At 41.3% G+C, this 23,618-nt stretch overlaps 1 protein-coding gene and 1 long non-coding RNA gene across 11 annotated transcripts in view; one reads left to right on the forward strand and one right to left on the reverse strand.

Annotated features, from left to right (window-relative positions):
• ERC1 (ELKS/RAB6-interacting/CAST family member 1) overlaps nt 1-23,618 on the reverse strand; it is a 235,961-nt gene that overhangs the window by 55,121 nt on the left and 157,222 nt on the right. For all 10 annotated transcript variants that reach the window (XM_063447680.1, XM_063447684.1, XM_063447678.1 and 7 more), the window contains one exon: nt 13,435-13,595. In XM_063447680.1, coding sequence (XP_063303750.1) covers nt 13,435-13,595 — 161 coding nt within the window. The remainder of the gene's footprint in view (nt 1-13,434; nt 13,596-23,618) is intronic.
• Nucleotides 3,509-7,016, forward strand: LOC134600940 (uncharacterized). The gene is made up of 4 exons (XR_010090391.1): nt 3,509-3,565; nt 5,966-6,054; nt 6,145-6,217; nt 6,452-7,016. It is a non-coding gene; the product is annotated as an uncharacterized LOC134600940 (long non-coding RNA).

A 23,618-nucleotide genomic window follows, 5' to 3' on the forward strand; every position in this document is an offset into this window, starting at 1 on the left:
GTTGGGAGAGATAGGAGAAGAACCACGAGAAGATAGTGTCACAGAGACCGAGGGATTGAAGGAGGACATGATCAATGTCAAAGGCGGCAGAGAGGTCAAGAAGAATTAGTATGAATTTAGCTGTGATTAAGTCATTTGTAGCATTAAAATAATAGTCTCAGTAGAGTTGAGGGGGTGAAAGCATGATTGAAGAGGATGGAGGAGGGAGTTGGAATTTAGGAAGTGAGTCTGGTCTTTCTAGAAGCTTTGAGGAAAAAGGAAGCAGGGATATGGGACGATAGTTGAAAGGGGAAGACGGGTCTAGGGCTTTTTTTAAGATGGGTATGACAGTAGCATGCTTTAGGGGAGCAGGGACAACACCAGATGAAAGCAGTTTAGGATGTGTGTTAAGGATGGTACAAGACATGGGGAGAGAGATCTGATCAGGTGGGAAGGTACTGGATCAAGCGTACAAGTGATGGGACGAGAGTAGAGGAGAAGTGCAGCTGGGGAGAAGGCCTGTAGGGTAGGGAAGGGACAGTCCAGGTGTGGTTGTGAGAGGGAGGAGGAAGAATTATTTCCTTAGCGGTTTAATCTTGTTGGTAAAGTATAGCATGCAAGGCTATCGGCTGTAAGGTTAGTCCGGGGGGAGGGGGGGGTTGGCTTGAGGTTTGCGAAGAAGAGAGTTGAAGGTATTTAACCCCTTAAGGACCAAACTTCTGGAATAAAAGGGAATCATGACGTGTCACACACGTCATGTGTCCTTAAGGGGTTAAAGAGACGCCTGGGATTGCGTGAGAATGAACAAACAAGAGAGGAAAAGTAGGATTTTTTTTTAGCAAGGGTGAGGGCTGTGCTATATGAACACAATATGAATTTATAATGAAGGAAGTCTGACAAGGTGCGGGACTTCCTCCAGCAGTGAACGCGAGCATTTCTGTAGGTAGCAGGTTGACTTAATGTGCCAAGGTTGGAGGCGCGTCTTCTTTGAGGTGCATGTTTGGAGCGAGGCAGCAGCATCCAGGGCAGAGGTGAGGGTAGTATAGCACTGACAGGAGAAGGTAGGGATGGATGAGAGTTTGGAATGAAGGTCAACTGAGAGTTGCTGGAGCGCAAGAGAGTTCAGGTCCCTTCTGAGTTGAGGGGGAGATAGTGTATGCAAAAAATAAGATTGAGGGTATTGCCAGCTACATGTGTGGGAGTATTAGCCCACTGTGATAGGCCAAGGGAGAAGGTAACAGAGAGGAGTATGGAATCTACTGAGGTGGGTTAATAAGAATGTTGAAATCCCCGAGAATTAGGAAAGGGATATTGCTTATAAAGGAAGTGGGGAAGCCAAGCAGAAAATTGTCAAGGAACAGATGAGGGGAACCAGGGGAGCGATATACAACAGCTATGTTAGCAAAGATGGGTTTGAACAGACAAACTGGGTAAATTTCAAAAGGTGGAGAAAAATAGGAAAGACGGGGTGGGCAGAGTTGTAAAGTAGCAGTGGGGTGAAAGCAGAAATTCTACACCGCCACCTTTTCTGTCAGCCTGTCTTGGGTTTTGGGTAAATTGAAGACCAAATAAAAGGTCATAGGCATCTAAGGCACATGAGGAGTTCAATTTAATTTAATAATCTTTCCAAATGATTCAATACCACAAAAAAAATCTCATAGATTTCAATGGTCATGTCTGTAACTAAATCACTTGGAAACTTTTCTAACAGTATTAATCATTTGGAAAGCTTATTAAATCAAGGTCTGTGTGACCATATGCATGTTCCCATCAGCAACCGCAGGCAACTGTTTGTACTAAGCAGGATAATGAAGGACCTTGTCATAGTTTCATACTGTTGCACACAGGTTACAGACAGCAAAGGGTCAAGAAGAATGCTGGATTAAAGAAAATAATGTCATTCTAAAAATGCACCCTAAAACATGCACATTTCTCCTAAAGTGAAAATATTAAAAAAATTAAATAATCAGACTGACTTCCAAACATGCATGCTTGATTCTTAAATGTAAGCTCAAGACCAATATTGTTAAATCCTTCTGCACACCTAGCATAAGCTATTGTAACATGGGTTTTATTTATTTGTATTACACAGTAGTACAGGGACAGCTTTTGTTTAAATTGTGTTTTAAATAAATAAAGCAAGTCAACCTGTGTCAAACCAGAACAATGCCAAACATGCTCAGCAGACAGTCAAACTTTTTCCTAGAGCTCTCTGCATGGAAGGTGATGGGCGGCACATTGTATCCCAGTCAGAGCCAAGTAAGCAATTTTGAAGGTTCCCGGAGTATTCCAGTGAGCATGCTTAATATTCTAACGAATTTCCTGTACAGAATAAAATTTGACAATGTTGCCATTTTACTTTGGTAAATTAGTATCAGTGTGTATACAAGTGGCAGTTTTGCATGTACCTCCATTTTCTGATACTTCTTGCGGGTATAGTTTAGCATTAACAACACGTTTGTAGTATTCCTTGTATACCACAGAACTGGAAGTCTTACAAAAATAAAAATAGAGTTGGATTGTTCCTTACAGAGGGAGACAGACCAATAATCCAACTCACAAAGAGTAGACCCTTCCCTTCACCCCCCTCAAAGATGGGAGTGACATAGTGAAGTGTTTCACCTATCTTTAGGGTGGATGGCAAGCAAAATGAAAAATAGCTGTATTCAGGCGTGAGAAATCACAACCTTTAATCAATCAAGCCAGGGTCAGGGAGGTTAGAAATCAGAATAACCAAAAGACAAGCAAAGTTGAATCCCTAAGTTTTGAAAGTTGGTGATCGCATCAACCAGCAGGAGACTGACATTTTCAGAATGTGCAGGTGTGTTTCATATCGGACACACTAACATGTGGGAACAAAGTCACAAACTTGCTTTAAGCTCCTTGAAGACTACAAATTAGTATAGTGATTTAGGTGTAATCGGTTTGTTGCTTCCATGGCACCCACAGACTGCCCTCTTCTCAGCATCCTTGATAATGCAGAGTTTACAAATCTGCTTTATCAATCTATATTCTTTCCAATCTGGATGGCAATGATCAGCTATGTTACATCAGCAATCTTATTGGAGTCTGGGTTGAATAGAATGTATATTGATAATGTAATGTTTAAATTCCAAATTATCCATGCACATGTAGAGTAACTGTAGACCATGGCAGGGAGAGCAATGGTTTTTCTCAAACTGCATGCAAATGTTTGTCAAACAAAAAAAGATTAACAAAAAGGGCACAATGTCCATAGGCTCTTTGAACCATAACCACTTAATTGAAATACTGATTATGGTTATGGTGCTCGTTTTGGACTTTTAAAAGGGTCAAACTTATTGCCTGATCAGTTCACACTTTCATGCCAAGTAAATTCAGACTGTACCCCTGCGTCTCTCAGGAATAGTTTAATATCACCTCAATTCGAATAGGAAAAGAAAACGTAATTTGAAAAAGGAACATATATTGGGATAGAGACTGCAAAGCTTTCAGTGACAGAACTCAATGCAAATGAAACACCTTCCGCAGGAAACCACCCACCCCCCCAGCGAGGGGCAAGGAAGGAAGTTTGCAGAGGGCAAGAGAAAATGAATTCAGCACTCAAGTAAGCAAAGGATGGGGGGAGGGTGGTCTCTGCTGCCACAGTCGTGATGATACTAGCTGCATTTAAGTTCTATGCTTCTTGATCAGTCACTGTGTGCAGAGAAATCAATGAGCACCATTGATAGATCAAGTTGTAGAACGAGAGAGGTCTATATATTGATAGTGAGAGCAATGAACATGAGAGCAATGGGTTAAACAGTAGCCCTACGTGAGGCAAAAACCTATTGTGGAAAATGTTGTATATTAGATATAGATTATATATCTATCATGCTTGGCAAACCTACCCTATAACCTATTTATATTCTCATGTCCAATATCTGAATGTGATGCTGGGTGCACTATTTGTAACGTTGCTCCCATACCTCTGTGATTTCATTATATATACACATTACCTGGAGTATAAAACATTTTAAGGTTTAACTTTTTCCCTTACTGCATTACCTTCCCTCTTGACAAACTGTGGAGGGCGTGACTGCACAGAATCCTGAAGCGGGATTCCTGGGCTCAGGGGAGGGAACAGTAGCTTCATTTATGCCCGAGGTCCGAGCCTCACCTGAAAGTTATTAAATAAATTGATATTCCTGCAGGCCGGCTGCGTAATGTATCGCCTGTAGTCACAAGTCATTTCTATTTTCTGCCCTGGAATCCAGCCAGCAGCTGGAGGCAGTTACACGAGCTTATAAAACACAAACACACACACACGTTCTGCTGTGAGCGGCACACGCATGGAGACACACATGCAGAGCGCCTGTGTGTGTGTGCACAGAGATTAGCACTTTGCAGATGTAGAATTCATTCTATGCAGACTGTACATGGGAGATTTACAGGAGTGACAAGTTGTCACCTGGGAAGAAATGTACCTCTTCCAAGTGTGCCTCTCTCCCTGTGATCCAAATGAAAGGGATTCGTAAAAATATGTATACAATAATAATTATTCTCCCAAAAGCAAGGCCCACTGGGGACTTTCACTATGAATGTTGTTGGTGTGTAAGTGCCAGACTTTAAGTACATTTGCTGCAGCCAGTAATTTGGAAGTTATTGAAGTGTTAGAGAGAAAAGGATTATGGACAACATCGCGCAAAGAGGAGGAACGGGGGAGAAAATAAAGTAAGAAATTAAATGGGTAACTGAAGTTTTGACCTGAAGTTTCAGGGTTTTACCCCAACTGTATTACAAAGGGGGAGTTTTCTAGGGTAGATCTATAGAGTCTAAGAGCAAGTGGCACATTTTCAGGTTAAATGGGCATATTTCAAGCAAGAAACTGAATAGATAAACTGATCTGACCATAACTGAGCTTGCAATAGATGAAATCCTGTCAAATTTGCATTCGTATGAAGACTAGCATATGAAGCAATAGCTTTATATACACATTCATGTTGGTAGTGAGATACATGGAAAAATATATGCAGTAATATGGTGCAATATGAAGATATTTTGTTATGGAAGAATCAATAAGTGTAATCAAGAATGCCATAAAAAGCAATAGGAGATGTTACTTATAAAGGACAATAAAGTATAGCTATTGAAAAGGGCTATGGGGGAGCAAGAAGACAAATTCTTGGCAAAAAGTGATGTTATAGGAAGCAATGAAGAGAGCTACAGAGAGGGACTATAGGGTGCAATAAAGTTACAGGAAAAGACAAACAAAAATGATATGTAGCATAGCGCTTAAAGTAAATTCTATAACATTCCGTTATTTTGTTTTTATGTTAAAAATATATTTTTACAGTTTGGTCTGTCTATTCTCTTAAGAGGTTTTAACAGATGTACAAATGATATGGAAATGTATTCAAATGAATAAGAAGGTAACGTTTCAGTTATACTTCGGATTAAACGTATTCTTGCTACTTCTCCTTCGCCTACGTTTAGACTATGAGAATGTTTTGCATATATGAAGGTTACCAGTAAGAATCACAGATCTAACAGTATCAATATAGTTACTAACTGCAGAGACAGACTTATTTTTTCACTTGGGAATATGTTCTGCCTAGATTTGCTTAGATTTATTAATATTTGAGTCCTATTGTAAGTACGTTGGCAATCTGAAATACCTACCTGCTGTGGGGGTTTAAATTACAGAAGGCTTAAAAGCTTCAGCTTAAACATGTGCATCTCCTCTGGAGAGTAGAGTGAGTACCCTCTCGCTATTGATGGTTCACACTGCAAGTGGTTAATAAAAGGTTCATGGAGAAGGTAGGGGTGGTAGTCACATATCAGGTCCACTGGTCCTGTGTCTTAATATCTACATCCAGCAGCAACTTCCCCCCCCCTACCCCCCTTCATCAGGCATCTCTTTCACACACACACAATGGTTCCTTTGTCCAAAGGGAAAGGATTAAGGACTGTGTTTTCTATTATTGTGCAGCTGATTAAGCCTGACCCAGTCTCACTTTCCTCCCAGGAATGATTGGGACAGAGGGACTGTGTGGGGCCCGAGATCCTGCACCCTCGACTCAACACTGCCAAACCCTTTCATGCCTCATTTGCCACGTAAGTGATTACACTTTAAACTGTTGAACGGCACTGCCTCCTTCAGGGTTCCACTAAAACAATCCCTCTTTCTGTTCTATGAATGTTTAGCAAGATGGCACTACCCACAATGCACCAGGCATGCCAGTTCATAGACCACTGAAGTCACTGCAATGTACAAAAGGTATGACTTGATATATTTTAAAGGAACCCATGTAATATATATTTTAAAGTACAATTAACCTCGTATTTAAAAACATAGGTAAGCTTTAGGTTTAATTTTTTTTAATTAAATCCTAGATACCATGTACCTGTCATTTTTTCTCTATATGCTACTAACCCCTGCAAACTGTCAAAATATGTTTAAACTATTCAAGGTGATTACCACGCAACTAAGAGAGCACCATCTTCCCTACAGATGGGGGTACCCCACCAAATTCCTAGTATCAAGAGAGGGGAAAACCACCATCATTGGGACCCCAGAGGAAGGAAACCGCATACTGAGCTCTTGGGACATCGCACCATTTGAGCAACCCAGCTCGGAGAGGAGCAAGACCAGATATGCGAAGCAGACAAGGGCACAATGTACCAAATATGGTGGACCTGCCTGAACATTAGGGGATACTGGAGGGAAGTAGAATAGATTGTCACGGGGGCCTTACACGTCAAGACCAAACTGCAGCCAGAATGTGGATTATTGTTTATGACACTTGATTCTTACACAAAACCCCAAGCTGTCTTACTGTACCAAATATTGATAGCTGCTAACCTTAGGATTGCCAGGCATTGGAAACAGGCTCAAACACCTGAGAACACTAGTTTGATACAACAAATCGGGTCGCAAGAGTATTCTGAGAAAGGACAGCAACTGAAGTAGCCTGCCCTTCGGTGGGACCCCGCTCAGAACCCAAGCTGGTTTTAGCTCATCTTGTGCCATTACAGAGAGAACATCTCTGAAACATATCAGACTGGTCCCACCCATACAGGCAGTCCAGATCCGAAATGCCAGCATGTTCTCTCTGTATGAGAGACACAGCAACCCCAGACGATCGTTTCAGCCCTGTTAGGCATCATCAGTGAGGCATAGCTGATCTCTCTTTAGGCACCGTGAGCAAGGAGTCCACGTCTGGATTACCCTTTAAACTAATGGAGAGCAAAAAAACAGGTCGCAAGCTTGACAAAGACCCTATTCTGGGTGGAAATGTTCAAATAAATGTGCCTGAAGCTACTGGAGTGCCTTGACCTCTTCTCTGTTATTGGTATTTATCATTATTGGGCTTGTGCTGACCCATGGTCTAGTTTAGCACCCTTGGCTTGAAGTAAATTGAGTGTGGTTCCTAATTGTACATTGTAAAAATAAATTTACAAACACAACAATGTATAGCAGGAATCTTAAACTTTGGCCCCACTGCTACTTTCAGGCAATTTTCATAATTCTCGGCCAACCACCGACAAGCAGTGCACCTCATACATTAGTGACATCATAAATCTCAAAGCTAATGGTGGCCAATAGGCAGTTCCTCAGTTGCTGATGAACTACAGCTTTGCTAGTCATACTAACAGGCAGCAATCCAACTGTTGAACTAGATCTGTAGCTTTACAATAGACTACGAGAACGAACATTCACATATAAACAAAAAGTTGCTACCCTATAAGTAAACAAAAAAGCTAACTGTAAAAGAACTTCAGAATCCAGAGATATCAAATATTTTATATAGGAATTATACTGCACGTTGAATGTATGATTTAATAAAATATGTATCCTTAATATATGAAAAACACAACCTCTGCTGGCTGAGGGATATGGGTAAACCATTAGAAAAATGTATAAAATTGCGCTCTTCAGCTGGACCTCCTTATTCCTTAGAACCTGACTGACTGTTTAAGGGGAGACCCTAGGGACACAAAGAGAGGACAGCTGGATCTTTTTTCACTTAACAGTGGTAGAGACTAAGGCTCCTGGTCGTGTCATAAGGTCAAACCAGCACTTCCTCCTGGGGTCACAGGTCACTGCTGAGCTCGCTGGACATCATTATCAACTTCATTATAGCAGCAAATTATTTGGAAAGCACAGCAAGGGGAAAGAAAACAACAATACTGCTTGAGGATACTAGTTAATGAATATTTATAAGCTACAAGGTCATATTCATCATTCCAAAAGTTAGCAATTTTAGGAAAGCTTAAAACAAGTTCATAATGAAGTGTAATTTCTGCATGTAAACTCCAAATACCATGGTCTCTATAGATGACTGTTTCAAACCATTTTAGTACTGTTTGACACTCACCTGGGCCACACCAGGCGCCTGTACGGTTTTCAGTATTTTTGAGCAGGAGAAGCTGGATGTCAATGTAGGTATCCATTAATTGACTTAGAGTATGTGTAAGTTCTTTCAGTCAATGGATAAGTTAAAAGAGTTACTGTATTGAACAAATCTGAAATTGTTCCTCTCTTGTCCTATAAAAAGGCAAAGGGGGTAGAGCCCCGGTGGGACTCTAATAAAATTATTGGTTAATAAACTGGTGTGACAGAATACATTAGGATGGCGACAGGGTACTCCTGGCACCACAACCTATACAGTGTGCTGTAGTGCTAATAGTACTTGGAGTGTTCATTTAACGCCTTAAGGACCAAGCTTCTGGAATAAAAGGGAATCATGACATGTCACACATGTCATGGGTCCTTAAGGGGTTAAAGACTAGCACACTGCATATTTTAATACGTCCATAGTTCCAAAAAGACAATGGGATAACAGCCTCTTCAACACCATCAGTCCCCCCCGCCCCACCCAAAAATAAATAAAATTATATATATATATATATATATATATATAATATCAATAGATCATCTGAGTATTATAATCCATTGTACAGCGCTACGGAATCTGATGGCGCTAAATAAATAATAATAGTTCCACTTGAAAGTCATTTTATCACTCAAGACAGCTAGAGGAGAATCTTCCAGACAACAGAACAGATATAGGGAGCATACTTGCTCACACGTAAAGGGCAGTTCACTCAGCAGTAAATCTGCTAAGGACTTCATAATTACTCAATCCTCCTTTTAATAACGCTGACTTCAATATGCCTTATGTAAACTGAATATGAGTCACTCCTGGTGAGAAACACAAGTTCAAACATACTTGTTCTTCATTCAGATCCAATTGGCTAATGATGGGACCTTAAATGAGTTACAAAGAAATGAGCAAACTGTTTATAAATGGCTGAGACATGGCCAGCAGCAGCAAGGGAAAAATTGTTAAAACACTGAAATATGCAGCGAGAATCCATGTATGGAGAAAAGGATACATTTATGACATTTGGACTGTTGCCGTAATATCTTTCTAAGAACATAGACAACACTGATCTTCGGCATCTAGACAAAAGAGCAACACCACTGGCCGCGACTAAAGGAGAGTTATTCGAGTAAGAAGGTCCAAACTTAAAATGCCCAGAGCAATTAAAAAAGGGACAATAAATTCAGAGAATATAGCAAGATATGGTTACTGACAACAAGTACTGGAGAGAACAGGCTATCTAGTGTTCTTATGTCTGCTAGACAATTCAGACTTCTGGTGGTAATAAAAGTAACCATAGGTGATCGGTAACGTACATAAATATCTGAAACTCTCACAGGGCACTTTGCTATAGAAGATAAAGTTAGCAAAAGCACTGATCTCTCTGTAGGGTCGTAGTCAATGTAAGTAGCATATTGCTTAACGGTGTTAAATTTGGGGCGGCCTCTTCACATAGGTGAAGTTGTTGAATTAGCACACATTTGCCGTTTGATAACCAGGCAGTTTCTCTAAACATCAAACAAATAATCATTATTGCATCAACTGTAATGCATTTCTGAGGATCAGTATATACTACTGTTTTGCTATATATCTCAAGATTTAATACTAAAATACTTCATTGAATGTGAGCAGCGAATGGACACAATTTTGGAAGGAAATAAATCATTTCCAATTAGTAAGATGCATTTGTTTCTTTGGAAATAGTTTGCAAAAACAGCCACAGATTGCCCATCTTTAATGAGTTAACGTTCGATAAATTCGCGCTCCGGTCTCCAAATAGTTTTGGCTCACATGTGCCATTAAAGAGAGAACCTATATAATTTTCATATCAGACTGATCCCACCCATAAGCACAGTCCAGAACCGAAATGCAGACAAGTTCTCTCTGCACAAGAGATACAGCAACCCCAAACAATTGTTTTTCGGCCTAGTCAGCGAGGTATAGCGGATACCCCTCTAGGCTCAGTGAGCATGGGGTCCATTTCTGGATTACCCTTTTAATTTGAGCAGAGCCAAGCTAGTGCAAAAAAATAAAAAAAAAACATGAGAGAGTCATAACACATGTTTGAAAAGGCATAAATACTAATCCCCATGTCCAGTGACAAAATGACACTAGTAAAATCAAACCAGTTTTATAGATATTACCAATAAACTGTACAAGACTTTGACTACATAGAGATAGCAGAACATGTTTTGAACATTAAATCCATATTCATATACTTCCCTTGATCTGGGAACATTCAACACAGACAAAGAGAGGTTAGTTCTAATGGATCAGGAGCTGCCAATATAAAGATTAGACTCAATCTTTTGATAATTCATTAATGATAACGAGCAGGTGAATCTATTGCTGTGCACTGCATGATTGGAGCAAACCATCAACAACCCGTATTTTGCATTAGAAGGCATGAAGGGTAGAGTTCATGTTTCACAAAAGACCAAAACCCACAACTGCTGGGAGGTGCGAGCATGAATAATGAGACTTTAATTCAATGTGTGGTGGGCTATCAGAAGGCAGAACAAGAGCCTTTTTGATAACACATGACAGGAGAGCAAATTCCACATTGAAGGATCAATACCAAGGTCACACCCTTTCTGACACTTTTTCTTATTTGACTACACAATTATCTCCTAATTTTCAAAGCTCCCTGGTTTCCAAACCTTTTCAAATGCTAAGAGAGGAAAAGTATAGCAGCATTTCCAATAACTAGCAGATGAAAGGGTTCCCTGCACTGTGCCACAGTTTGAGCTTGGGGTGAACTGAAAGATAAGACTGATTTACTTGAATGAATATGAGATTTACCTCTAAATTATGGTTTTGCTCTTGTCAGGCCAGCCTGTGCATATTAAGTTTATGTCTAAAAATAAGAGAGCGCAATAAAACATAAAAACACTATTAAATATAAAAAATATTTATACTAAAAAGTATAGAACATATATAAGAAGCAGCTATACACATAAAAAAATTCCCTTTAAAATTTCGAAGATGACAAAATAAAAAGTGTCAGCGCTATGGTACCATCAATCACTTTAGCAAAACCAGCAGCATACGTTCATGTTCCTCCAAAAATAAAACATCTACTTTAATGTCCAAGAGCCCTAAAATGGTCAGGGAGGGCATAATAGTGCCACACAGAATGGATCCAAAGACTATATGTACTACTAGCCGCAGTAGCCACCGTACCTTAAAAAAAAGATACGAGATCCATATAGCGTAACTGTGTTTATTAGACAAAAGTGATTAATGTGATTTTATTTTTCACTGACTATATATGTGCATACACTACTCGTGCTACTCTACAGATCATTAGTAGATTCTTCTACCATAGCGCTGACACATTAAGTTTATACTGGGAATCATGTTCAGATGCATGCGCTCTGATTTTAGGAACAGTTCAGTTGGCAAACTCCTTCCATGCTGCTGCATCACAGAGCTGGGATCTAGAACATATGACCGAGGATGAGGATAGGGCAAATAGAGCAAGCTATGAAGATGGGAAGAGATATGGTGACAAGAGGTAGCAAGAACACTGGGCTACGAATAAAAGTGTATTCGCAGAGAGAAATAGTTTGGGATCATTTTCAGACCTCACTTTTGGAGCGTTTGCACCTCGCCTGCTTCTGTCGGGGTCTCCATGCCTCATTAGTAGAATACAAAAATTTCTCTACCAAGTGGCTCTGGAACAGGGAATTCCAGCTTTCTAATGACGTGCAGCTTGGAAGAGACAAGCTGCTAATGAGTTGGAGGCACAGCCAAAAACTTGTCGCTACATCCCTTTGAGGTAGCAAGCGGGGGGGGAGGGCAAGATTATCCCAGATCCTCTAAAAAGACGGGAACTAGCAAACAGAACCGGCCCCAAGTCAGAAAGAGTAATAGTCATGCAGTGCCTTAAAAATTGTTGAGTGCCCCATGACATAATTAATACATCTAGAGAGCTGGCACGTCAGAAGGTAAAATTCAGTGATTTAACCCCTTTTTTCATGGCTCTCCATGTACCTAGTACCTAAAGATTGCTATTGCAGTTTCCAAAAGCATGCCTCTTATAAAAAGGAACAGATATTAGAATGCAATCAGAAACGATAATAAAAAAATAAAGTAATCTCTCTCTTAAAGAGGAATTACCTTAAAACCACAAATATTAGTACTTTGTTCAATTCAGCAGTGTGTTTTTGTTTTCCTGTAGCCACTTAGGCTACAACCATATTCTTTTTTTCTAGTTCGTTTTATGATAGATTAATTAATTTCGCTTATTTACATGGTATGTGCAGGAAATTAAGACACAGGCAGTCTAAATGCCACATTGCAGAAAAACTAGTATTTATTAGATTTAACAGACGGAGATAAAAAAAACAAAATAAAAAACGTTGACAAGCAACAACTAAGGAAGGACTCCCTTTGGGAAGTGGGAAGAGAATCACAAATTGGAATGGATTTGGATAGGGCAAAGCAGAACATACCTTGATCAAGCAATGAAAATCAAAAGCTTCTGGCATCCAGCGTTTTATATCTCTGCGTAATGAGACAGTGGGAACAAAAGAATCTGATCCCAGAGATGCACAAGAAAAAAAGTTATCACGGGTCAAAAATATACCCAAATCTACATGGATGGCAAGCACTTTAAAAGCAATATATTTTAGTGCTTCCACCCAATTCTCTACCCTCAGATTAAAGCATTGCCAACATTCGAGATTTGGACAGAAATGCATTTACTCATAGACCAACTATGGGAAGCAAAGCAATGTGGGGTTTTTTTGTTCTGTTTTTTTAAATTTGATGTCACCTTACTCCTTTTAAAAAAAAAAAAAATGTAAGGCAGCTTAATGTTGCAACCTGCCTTTACAGGATGCAGAGGTAAGGACACAGAGTGGTCAGGCTTACACATTCATTTCAGTGCAGACCACATTTTCAAAACAATGTTCCACACCAAAAGCCATTGAGTAACTCTGCTACACATTCTCCTGCAGCTCGTCGTAAAGGTCAAACTGCAAAATTATGTTTATACAGGAAAAGGAATTTGTAGCCTTGTCATGACCAAGTAAAACAAAATAAATCTAAGCACGTCACTGGGTTTGGTGTAGATATGACAGTTCTATACATTAATCCTTACTTCATCTCTAGAACTTCCTCCAGGTGTTTGCGTCTCTCGGCCCGCAAGCTGGTAAGATGCACCTCTTTCTCTGCCAGAGACTGCTGGGTGGAAGACAGCTTCGCTTTCATGGACTCAAGTTCTTGTTTCACCTTCTCCATCGCCATCATTAGTTCCTCCACCTGAGAAGGAAAGAGCATGAGCTTATGAATCCTTCTACTAAAACAGCAGATCTGTTGGTGGACAGCAAATCCCATTTTTCCGAGGAAGCACATTCATAGAATAAGTATGTGGGTGAGTGTAAAATTTTATTTTTATATACTATATGTCAACACATACACAGTTATATATATATATATATATATATATATATATATATATATATATATATATATATATATATATATATATATATATATATATATATATACACACACACACACATACACACACACACACACACACACACAACAACAACAAAAAGGAGATGTTACCACTCTGCTTATATGCTCTGATATGCAAAAGTATCCTCTATATCAACTGTGCCCAGTGACCATTATCTATACATACAGCCATTTACATAACCCCCAAAAACTTAATTACTCCTAAAAACAAAATAGAATTATACAATATTGTCAATGTTTATACACACACCAATGTATTAGCACATAATGTGTATTGACATTATCAAATTGACAAATCTAGATCAGAATTGATCAGTGTATATAATTATACTTCAACACTTCACTAAAAATATATATTTTTTCTTATTCAGACAGCATTGTGATCCAATTTTATTATACTGTAAACTATTTTTTACTTTACAGAATAATGAGAAACTGCAGAAGATAACCGAAACAATGAACATGTTTGCAACACAGAGTTGTCACAAAACATGTTTCATTGTAGTGTCCCTTTTAACAGCAAAGGAATGAATCACTAAACTGGAAGTCAAATTTCCAATGTGCCTGTTCACATTGTGGGACCACCTCAGCCTCTTGCAGGTTGGAACATGACTTGGGATAGAACAAGAGGGTGTTTCAGAAAGTCCATAATAACCTACTGATTATGAGGCAATTATAATTAGAGAGGACTTTGGTGTGTGCATGCCAAGGTCATTTTGTAAATACGGGTTCAGTTTAAAAACTGCCTGCATTGTACGTCGTTGTCCTGTCTTTTTCCAAACTTTTGTGTGGGCTGCTGGTGCCTCTAACATCCCTGGAGTGAGGTTGGATAACACAGAGCTGGATGACTTCATCTCAGCTTCCCCAGCAAGGTGAGGCATGGCTGTTTGAACACAGAGAACAGGCTGTCCAACTGAAGTCCTGGTCATCTGCGTTCATTCCTGACCTCCGTGCTTAATTACACAGGACAACCGGTGCAGGTGGAATGGAGCTCTGTACTTAATGTTAACGCACTGTGTAAAGACTTCCAAACTAAAAAACGTAGAAAAAAAAAAAAAGGATGATTTACAAAGGGGAACTTTTTTTTTTTTTAAAGTGAAACTCGGAAGATAACATAACACTGCAACAAAATCTGCCTGCAACCAGAAAAAATAAAAATAAAATAAAACCCTTTAATAATAATGAAGAAAAAGTTATAAAAGAGAAACAAGATACTTCTAAAATGAAATATCTATATACAAAATGAAAAGCACATTAGGAAAAAAAAATGTGAAATAGATCTAGAATAACAAATGTGAACAAAATATTAAAATGTCATGAAATCATTTAATATGTCAGGGAAAATTATGGTGAAAAAAAAAATCCATAAAATTTAATGTGGGAATGTTCATTTTCCTGCTACACCTAGAAGTTAAGGAAACCAGCTTTTTTTTTTTAGTTTCTTAATGTTGGTGAAGGTCACACAAGGTTATAAGGCTGGCAAGAGCAGGAACATATGAACCATCGGAGAAAGTTAATGGTACGGAGAGAGCTAGCCGCGTTCAAGTCAGTACATTTTAAACGTGCAGGCAGGCTTCTCACTGGCTGCTCTATGCACTCTTGTATTTCATAAGGCGTGGGTAGGGTTTAGCTTTACCGCATTCACTATATGTATTCATGGTACTGATCAGACTCTGGGTGAGGGTGGCAATCCACCCTCTACTAACCTGCTAATGTATATAAGAGTTGTGTCCAAGTCACAATTTTATTTTTACTTATTTTTTTGCACTTGCGGTGTAACGGGAGGATGCACTTGTACTATTAAACTAGGCTTGCTCAATGTGCTTTGCCATATTATTTGCAGAATATACTCATGTTCCATTCATAGTGCGGTTCAAAATGTGAACTTGTTCACTAGCAATTAACAAGTGGAAACTCAGTTCTGTTTTTGAATAGCCTCCACTACCAGGAGGGCATTTGTCATTGATAAAGGGACACGTCTGTACTTTGAATACATTTTGGCTGCACTATAACTAATCTGCACTTTGTGGATGAATACTTTGGATTGCTATATTTTGCTTGCTATTGGGGCTACAGCAGCTTACACACAATATCTGCACTAGGTTAAACTATTTTGCCTTTTGGTATTGTGCTATAACACACTCCTAGATCATATTTTTGCTTTAGCCTCCACTACCATCGAGAACCTTCAGATCTCCACTGTAGCAGAGGTGAAATTGTGCCAATATATGCAACCATCTGATAAGCTAAACAAACAATAAGATTCCAATAGTCTTCTGTCTGATCGTCGACCCCAAAATCAAACTTTTGTAATGTCCAGCATTGCTCGAGTGATGATCTGGTGCGATATTAAAAAGGTTGGAGTGCTATTTTGGGGTTGTTATAACTGTGCAGTCTAAAATGATGGTGCTAGTGCATAAACATGTATGGGTGTCTGCCTTTAGACAGCTGCAAGTCTCACCCAAAGTTCCCTTTGTAGATCGTTTCTTCTCTGTAATAATACAGGAGGGTGCCCTGCATCATTACATCATACAAGAAAGTGCAAAAGAGCCATGCCAGATATTCATACATTCTGTTAATGGGCATTTGAAGTGCTGAATAAATGTTAGGCCAGACTAGTTGATTAGGAATTTAGATTTTGAGCCCAGTAAGAATGCAAAACAGGATCTGCTAAATTAATACACTGAAATCAGAAAATGTGTCTTACAGAAAGCTACACACATTTAGATAATTTTTTGGGAGCAGTGTAAAGCAAAAATTCTAAATACTAAATTGTACCATTGCACATTATGATGTGTTTTAACACTGAATTCTGATCGTATTTTGCCTTACTTCTCATTGCAGAGAGTGATCGGCCCAAGAGAGGTTAATATATTTTCCTTTGCTTTCAAATTTCCAGTCTAGTCCTTGTAGAAGATACAATGGTTAGAAAAGCAAAGAGCATGGATTATTGTAAATGCCAACCCATCTGATTTTTTTGATCATAACATTCTCAGACGGCATCATTAGCGATTGGCACTGCCAACCAAGTTGTAATCTGTAATCCAGGAGTATGATTAGCAACTTGAATTAAAAAATAAACTGATCCTATAAAGAATGGGATAGTGTTACATTTTAATCTCTTAGATCTCATTAGTTCTCAGAAAAGTCAGAGCATTTACAAAACAAATCACGTTCACATAAAGCTTAAGAAACCCTCCGCTGAGCATGGCGCTTGCTGCCAAATGGAAAGAGAAGACTGCCAATGATACCGGAGCTAGGATGACTAGAGAGTCAAGGGTACCTTTGTGCCAGATATCTCATCACTTACTATTGAATGTAGTTATCCGTTCAAAATAATAAAATGGTTGACATGTACTGGATGCCCTCTCATTCACTTTTATGGCAGGGGTCTCTCCCTGGGGATCACAGTGTGTTTTTTTAACTGACTATCCAGGCAACAGGTTAAGGAGAGTTCAAAGCCTGAGGCAACATCTAACTCTGATTTCATAGAACATTAGGTCCCAAGTTGAAGGGTTAAGCGATAATCACAGTGCATTAACCTGGATGAGATCTTAGAAAGCAAACTCAGACCAATTTGGGGATCCAACACAGTGCAGTTGAATACAGCATTTCTCTCTTACATGCAATATCTGCCATTTTGTTTTAACTCTGACATGCTCCCTTGATAAAGGCGGAGCTATTATTTTTTTTGACATCTTCACCCTCTTATGTTCTTTAATAGGGTCTGTTTTCGGTATGTACTTTTTGGTTCACATTTTCAGACAGGTATCATAAAATTGTTTCTCTGCATTTGTGGTTATACCACCCAGTCTGTATATATCAGATCTATTTTTCTTGATCTTTCTCTTTGGTCTTAGTCAGTGCTTGCATAATATATATATATATATATATACATACCGTATATGTATGTGTTTGATTATATGGACACTTTAATCTGACCGTGTTGATACTGGTTATGTGTGTTCCTGTACAATAAAGTGTTTTGCATTTTAGCTGGTTGTGCGCCTCTTTTCAGTATTACATTATTGTATTAGTAGCCTTTTGTAAATGGGGCTTTAGAAGTGAGCACCCTTCTCTATATTAATTGTCTTTATCTAGTGTATATGGCTGATAACCGGGTGTGCCCACCATTCTCTTGTTAATAAATTTTCTTTGAACTCAGCAGTAAAAAACAACAACAAGAGGAAGAGAGGAAGAGAGGAAGCCTACATGGATAAAATAATGAAATCAATGAACGAACAAAATCTCTGAATTGTGAAATTCAGTTAAAAATGGCTTGCTTTAAAAATCTCTGCAATAAAAACTCAGCAACAGTAACAGCTTTACTATTTCTTTTTGCGTGTTGGTTTTTAAAGCGGCACTGTCATGCCGAACTTACCTTTCCTCAATCTCTTCCTCTTCTACCCCTCTCTCAGGATCTGTTCTTCTTTTCTTCCTGTCTTCTTTAGTTTTCTTTAAAACCATAAGACAAAGTAGGGACTCTTTGTCTTATGGGATTCCTCCGCTTGACCAGCTCTGACCAGCGGAGGAGCAAAGTGTGCTTCATTTCCGCTGGTCAGAGCAATTTTCCCATGATCCCTAGCTTTCCTCCCTGTTCCCACAATGCTTCCTGTCAGTATTGCCAAACGTCCTGTCACTTAGACAGAACGCCGGCAAAACTGCCGAATTGCATCCTAACAGAATTCTCCATTGGTGTTAGGATGCAATTCGGTACTTTGTTTGTATCGGAATTTCATTCTAATGAATGAAACTCCGATCCTATTCATTGCCGCGGCTGCATCTTGCAGCCGCTTAGTAGATAACTCCCTAATTCCCACGGTATCAGGGAGCTATCTACTAAAAGGCTGAAAGACCTGAATTGGTCTTTCAGCCAACTTTACTAATACTAAGTAAAGATTACTTAGTATTAGTAAATAATATGCCCCTACTCGCTATACCGCGAGTAGGGGCATGTCTAGTAAGCAGTGAGCAGCCTGTGGCTGCTCACTGTAAAAAACAAAAAACAAAAAAAAAAAAAACGAATAAACACCCCCCCTCCCCTGCGCGGGGGTTAAAGATTGGGGGGGGGGACCTACTGACCCCCCCCCCGGCCCCCACCCCTGCGCGGTGGGTGGGGGCCCTAATAAAACAATAAGGGGGGGGGGACCTACTGCCCTCCCCCCCCGGCCCCCACCCCTGCGCGGTGGGTGGGGGCCCTAATAAAACAATAAGGGGGGGGACCTATTGTCCTTCCCCCCCTGGCCCCCACCCCTGCGCGGTGGGTGGGGCCCTAATAAAAACAATAAGGGGGGGGGGAACCTACTGTCCTCCCCCCCGGCCCCCACCCCTGCGCGGTGGGTGGGGGCCCTAATAAAACAATAAGGGGGGGGGACCTACTGTCCTCCCCCCCGGCCCCCACCCCTGAGCGGTGGGTGGGGGCCCTAATAAAACAATAAGGGGGGGGACCTATTGTCCTCCCCCCTGGCCCCCACCCATGCGCAGTGGGTGGGGGCCCTAATAAAACAATAAGGGGGGGGACCTACTGTCCTCCCCCCCGGCCCCCACCCCTGAGCGGTGGGTGGGGGCCCTAATAAAACAATAAGGGGGGGACCTATTGTCCTTCCCCCCCTGGCCCCCACCCCTGCGCGGTGGGTGGGGGCCCTAATAAAAACAATAAGGGGGGGGACCTACTGTCCTCCCCCCCGGCCCCCACCCCTGAGCGGTGGGTGGGGGCCCTAATAAAACAATAAGGGGGGACCTATTGTCCTCCCCCCCCTGGCCCCCACCCCTGCGCGGTGGGTGGGGGCCCTAATAAAAACAATAAGGGGGGGGACCTACTGTCCTCCCCCCCTAGCCACCACCCCTGCGCGGTGGGTGGGGGCCCTAAATGAACCCCCCCCCCCCATCAAGGTGACTAGGGGTCCCAAGCCCCTAGTCACCCCCCACCCAAAACATTCTATCCCCTACCTACCCCCTCACCCTAAAAATAGTGAGGGGGGAATAAAATAACTAACCTGTAAAAAAAAAAAAAAATTAAACTTGCCATTTGACGTCTTCTTTTTTCTAAATTCTTCTTACTTCAGCCCCCCAAAAGGCCAAATAAAAATCCATAAACCCGTCGCACTTTAAAAAAAAAAAAAAAAAAAAAAAAAAACGAGCGCAAACAAAAATTAATCCATCTTCACCCATGGAGGGCACGCCGCATACTGAGCTCCGCAGGGCGGGTCACGGCTTATAAAGCCTTGCCCCGCCCTGCAATTAGGCTTAGAACACAATGATTGGTTGGTTTAAGCCAATCAGAGTGCTCTGTGTCATTTTACACAGCGTGGGAAAATTCAAAAGAACTTTCCCACGCTGTGTAAAATGACACAGAGCACTGTGATTGGATGGCTTGAAATCCATCCAATCACACTGCTCTGTGTCATTTTACAAGCGTGGGAAAGTTCTTTGGAATTTTCCCACGCTTGTAAAATGACACAGAGCACTGTGATTGGATGGCTTGAAATCCATCCAATCACACTGCTCTGTGTCATTTTACACAGCGTGGGAAAGTTCTTTTGAATTTTCCCACGCTGTGTAAAATGACACAGAGCACTCTGATTGGCTTAAACCAACCAATCATTGTGTTCTAAGCCTAATTGCAGGGCGGGGCAAGGCTTTATAAGCCTTGACCCGCCCTGCGGAGCTCAGTACGCGGCGTGCCCTCCATGGGTGAAGATGGATTAATTTTTGTTTGCGCTCGTTTTTTTTTTTTTTTTTTTTAAAGTGCGACGGGTTTATGGATTTTTATTTCGCAAAGTAGATGGTGGGAACCGCACTCAATCCCAGCGGCCAAGGGTGCTCCGGATCAGGACCAGCAATCCCAGAATTATACACGAAAGAAGAAAGGACCACAGGCACTCCAAATTGAAACCGTATGCAGATTTATTAGGAAAAAATGCAACGCCAAGCAACGTTTCGACCAACAAAGGTCTTTTTCAAGCTTTGGATTTTTATTTGGCCTTTTGGGGGGCTGAAGTAAGAAGAATTTAGAAAAAAGAAGACGTCAAATGGTAAGTTTAATTTTTTTTTTTTTTACAGGTTAGTTATTTTATTCCCCCCTCACTATTTTTAGGGTGAGGGGGGTAGGTAGGGGATAGAATGTTTTGGGTGGGGGGTGACTAGGGGCTTGGGACCCCTAGTCACCTTGATGGGGGGGGGGGGTCATTTAGTGCCCCCACCCACCGCGCAAGGGTGGGGGCCAGGGGGGGAGGACAGTAGGTCCCCCCCCCTTATTGTTTTATTAGGGCCCCCACCCACCGCGCAGGGGTGGGGGCCAGGGGGGGAGGACAGTAGGTCCCCCCCCCTTATTGTTTTATTAGGGCCCCCACCCACCGCTCAGGGGTGGGGGCCGGGGGGGGAGGACAGTAGGTCCCCCCCCTTATTGTTTTATTAGGGCCCCCACCCACCGCTCAGGGGTGGGGGCCGGGGGGGAGGACAGTAGGTCCCCCCCCTTATTGTTTTATTAGGGCCCCCACCCACCGCGCAGGGGTGGGGGCCAGGGGGGGAAGACAATAGGTCCCCCCCTTATTGTTTTATTAGGGCCCCCACCCACCGCGCAGGGGAGGGGGCCGGGGGGGAGGACAATAGGTCCCCCCCCCTTATTGTTTTTATTAGGGCCCCCACCCACCGCGCAGGGGTGGGGGCCGGGGGGGGGGGGGGGGGACAGTAGGTCCCCCCCTTATTACCATTTTTTTTTTTTTTTACAGTGAGCAGCCACAGGCTGCTCACTGTTTAGTGGACATGCCCCTACTCGCGGTATAGCGAGTAGGGGTATTGGGGAGATTTTAATCTCCCTTGTCCTATTATGGGGGTCATATTGACCCCCATAGAGTGAGGGGGGACATGGGGGGCTTAGGAAGTGGCGAGGAGCACTGCTCCCTGCCGCTTCTATAGTTACATATTACAAGGAGGGAGCTGCACGCCGGTAGCTCCCTCCTTGTAATAAACTGAACGAACAAACTAACACTGATACACAGTGTTAGTTTGTTCATCTGATTTTTTCTATTCATTCATTCGTCTGTCTGATGAATGAATGGGTGAAATTCCCGTTCGCATGTCCAGGTGTTTCACTGGGCATGTGCGGGAATCTCACAGTCTGTGTAGTGTGGGTAGATGACGTGTCCCACAAGGACTTCACCTACCCACACAAAGATGGCGGCGCCCTGAATAAAGATCGGGGCAGAAGATAAAGAATTAAAAAGAGGTAATGTGGGGGGCTTAGGGGCATTTGGGGGTGACTAGGGGGTCGATTGGATGTAGTGGAGGCGGGAGGGGGGTTAAAAAAAAAAACGGGATTCGGCATGACATTGACCTGTTGAGAGACAGATGGTGGTGGAATATCTGAAGGGGAAAGATGAGGAGTTCAGTTATATAAACATTTATATTTGTATAACAAAAACACATCCAAATTAGAGATGGAAGAGGGAAATCAGTGACACATTCTATTAGAGAACTCAGGGAGGAAAGGTAGATGTGAGTGCTGCACGTATATAGATGGTGTCTTCTTTTCATTTACATTAAAGATTTAGCAAATCACATCATAATCCAGTTCATACTAGGCAAAGCCAGAGCAAATATTGCACAAGAAGATTTGAAATAGAAGTACTGTTTAACTCCTCATCTTCTCTGTATGCTTTCTCTATGCTGACTGCCAGGTGCAAGTAGCAGGGTTTATAGCAATGATGGACAGGGAACCAAGATGGAGGTGCCCAGTTGCAGAGTGTAGATTTTTACATTTAATAAAAAATTTTCACGCCTCAAAATAAATATTTATTAAATACAGGGATAAGTGAACAGAATATAAAAAATCCTGGAATGTGACAGTTCCCCTCTAACATTTCTGCCCAGAATGATTGATGTAAATTTCTTGTAAAGCAGCAATTAAAGAAACACTTTGGCCCCATAAAAAGTATTTATCAAATACTCATTTTGACTGTGTTTTGACTGAAATTCCAACTCAGTCAAGAGAGATATACTGAGACACCGGGAGGAGCTACCGCTGTATAAAAAGTGTCAATCCCCCTAGCCATCACCAGGGGCGTTGGCTCCAGGCGATGAAGTGCTAGGAGCTAAAGAGGATCCACCCATGAAGGAGAGGTTCAGTTAAGTAAATCTCACCTTTCCCTGCCACCAGAGGCGGTCACCATCTGGGATCTTTGCAAATTTGGTTATGCCAGGCGTAGGGCCGGTCTGGTCCATCACAGGGGTCAACAGCACAGCCGTGCCTCCTGGAGTGGCGGGCACAGGTGCAGTTGTGGCCCCTGCAACTGTGGTAGCCGAGCCACTTCAAGGACTATTTAACGGTTTGTTTTCAGGTAAGTAAACTCAAATTTTTCCCTTACTATAGAAACCTCACAACTATTCTTCACCTCATATTATTGGTTTTGATAAAATTATTTCCTCAACTTATACACGAGACTGGAAGTTTTTCTGACAAGCCACAATGCAAGTAATTTCTTGCTTGTAAATCTTTTCCCTGTATTAAGATTTTCTACATCAAACGTTTCCTCATATGGTGATTTTCTACATTTCCCAGTAGTATAACGTTTCTGACTTATCTGGGAATCTCTAGTTCAGAATGAAATACTGATACATTAAAGAGGCTGTTCTCAGTTCTCTATGGTGGGTGCACATAGGTCTTGGGGACTGTAGGGGTCACTAAAACAAGCACAAGATATTATGAATCGACCAATATAATTTTTCTAGTGTCGATGCAGAATATTGGTCACCTTTCAGGCCAATTGTCGCCAATATTCTGTTTAAGGTTTTGAAAAAGTA

The sequence above is a fragment of the Pelobates fuscus genome, chromosome 3 (genome assembly GCF_036172605.1).
Source record: "Pelobates fuscus isolate aPelFus1 chromosome 3, aPelFus1.pri, whole genome shotgun sequence".
NCBI classification, from domain to species: domain Eukaryota; kingdom Metazoa; phylum Chordata; class Amphibia; order Anura; family Pelobatidae; genus Pelobates; species Pelobates fuscus.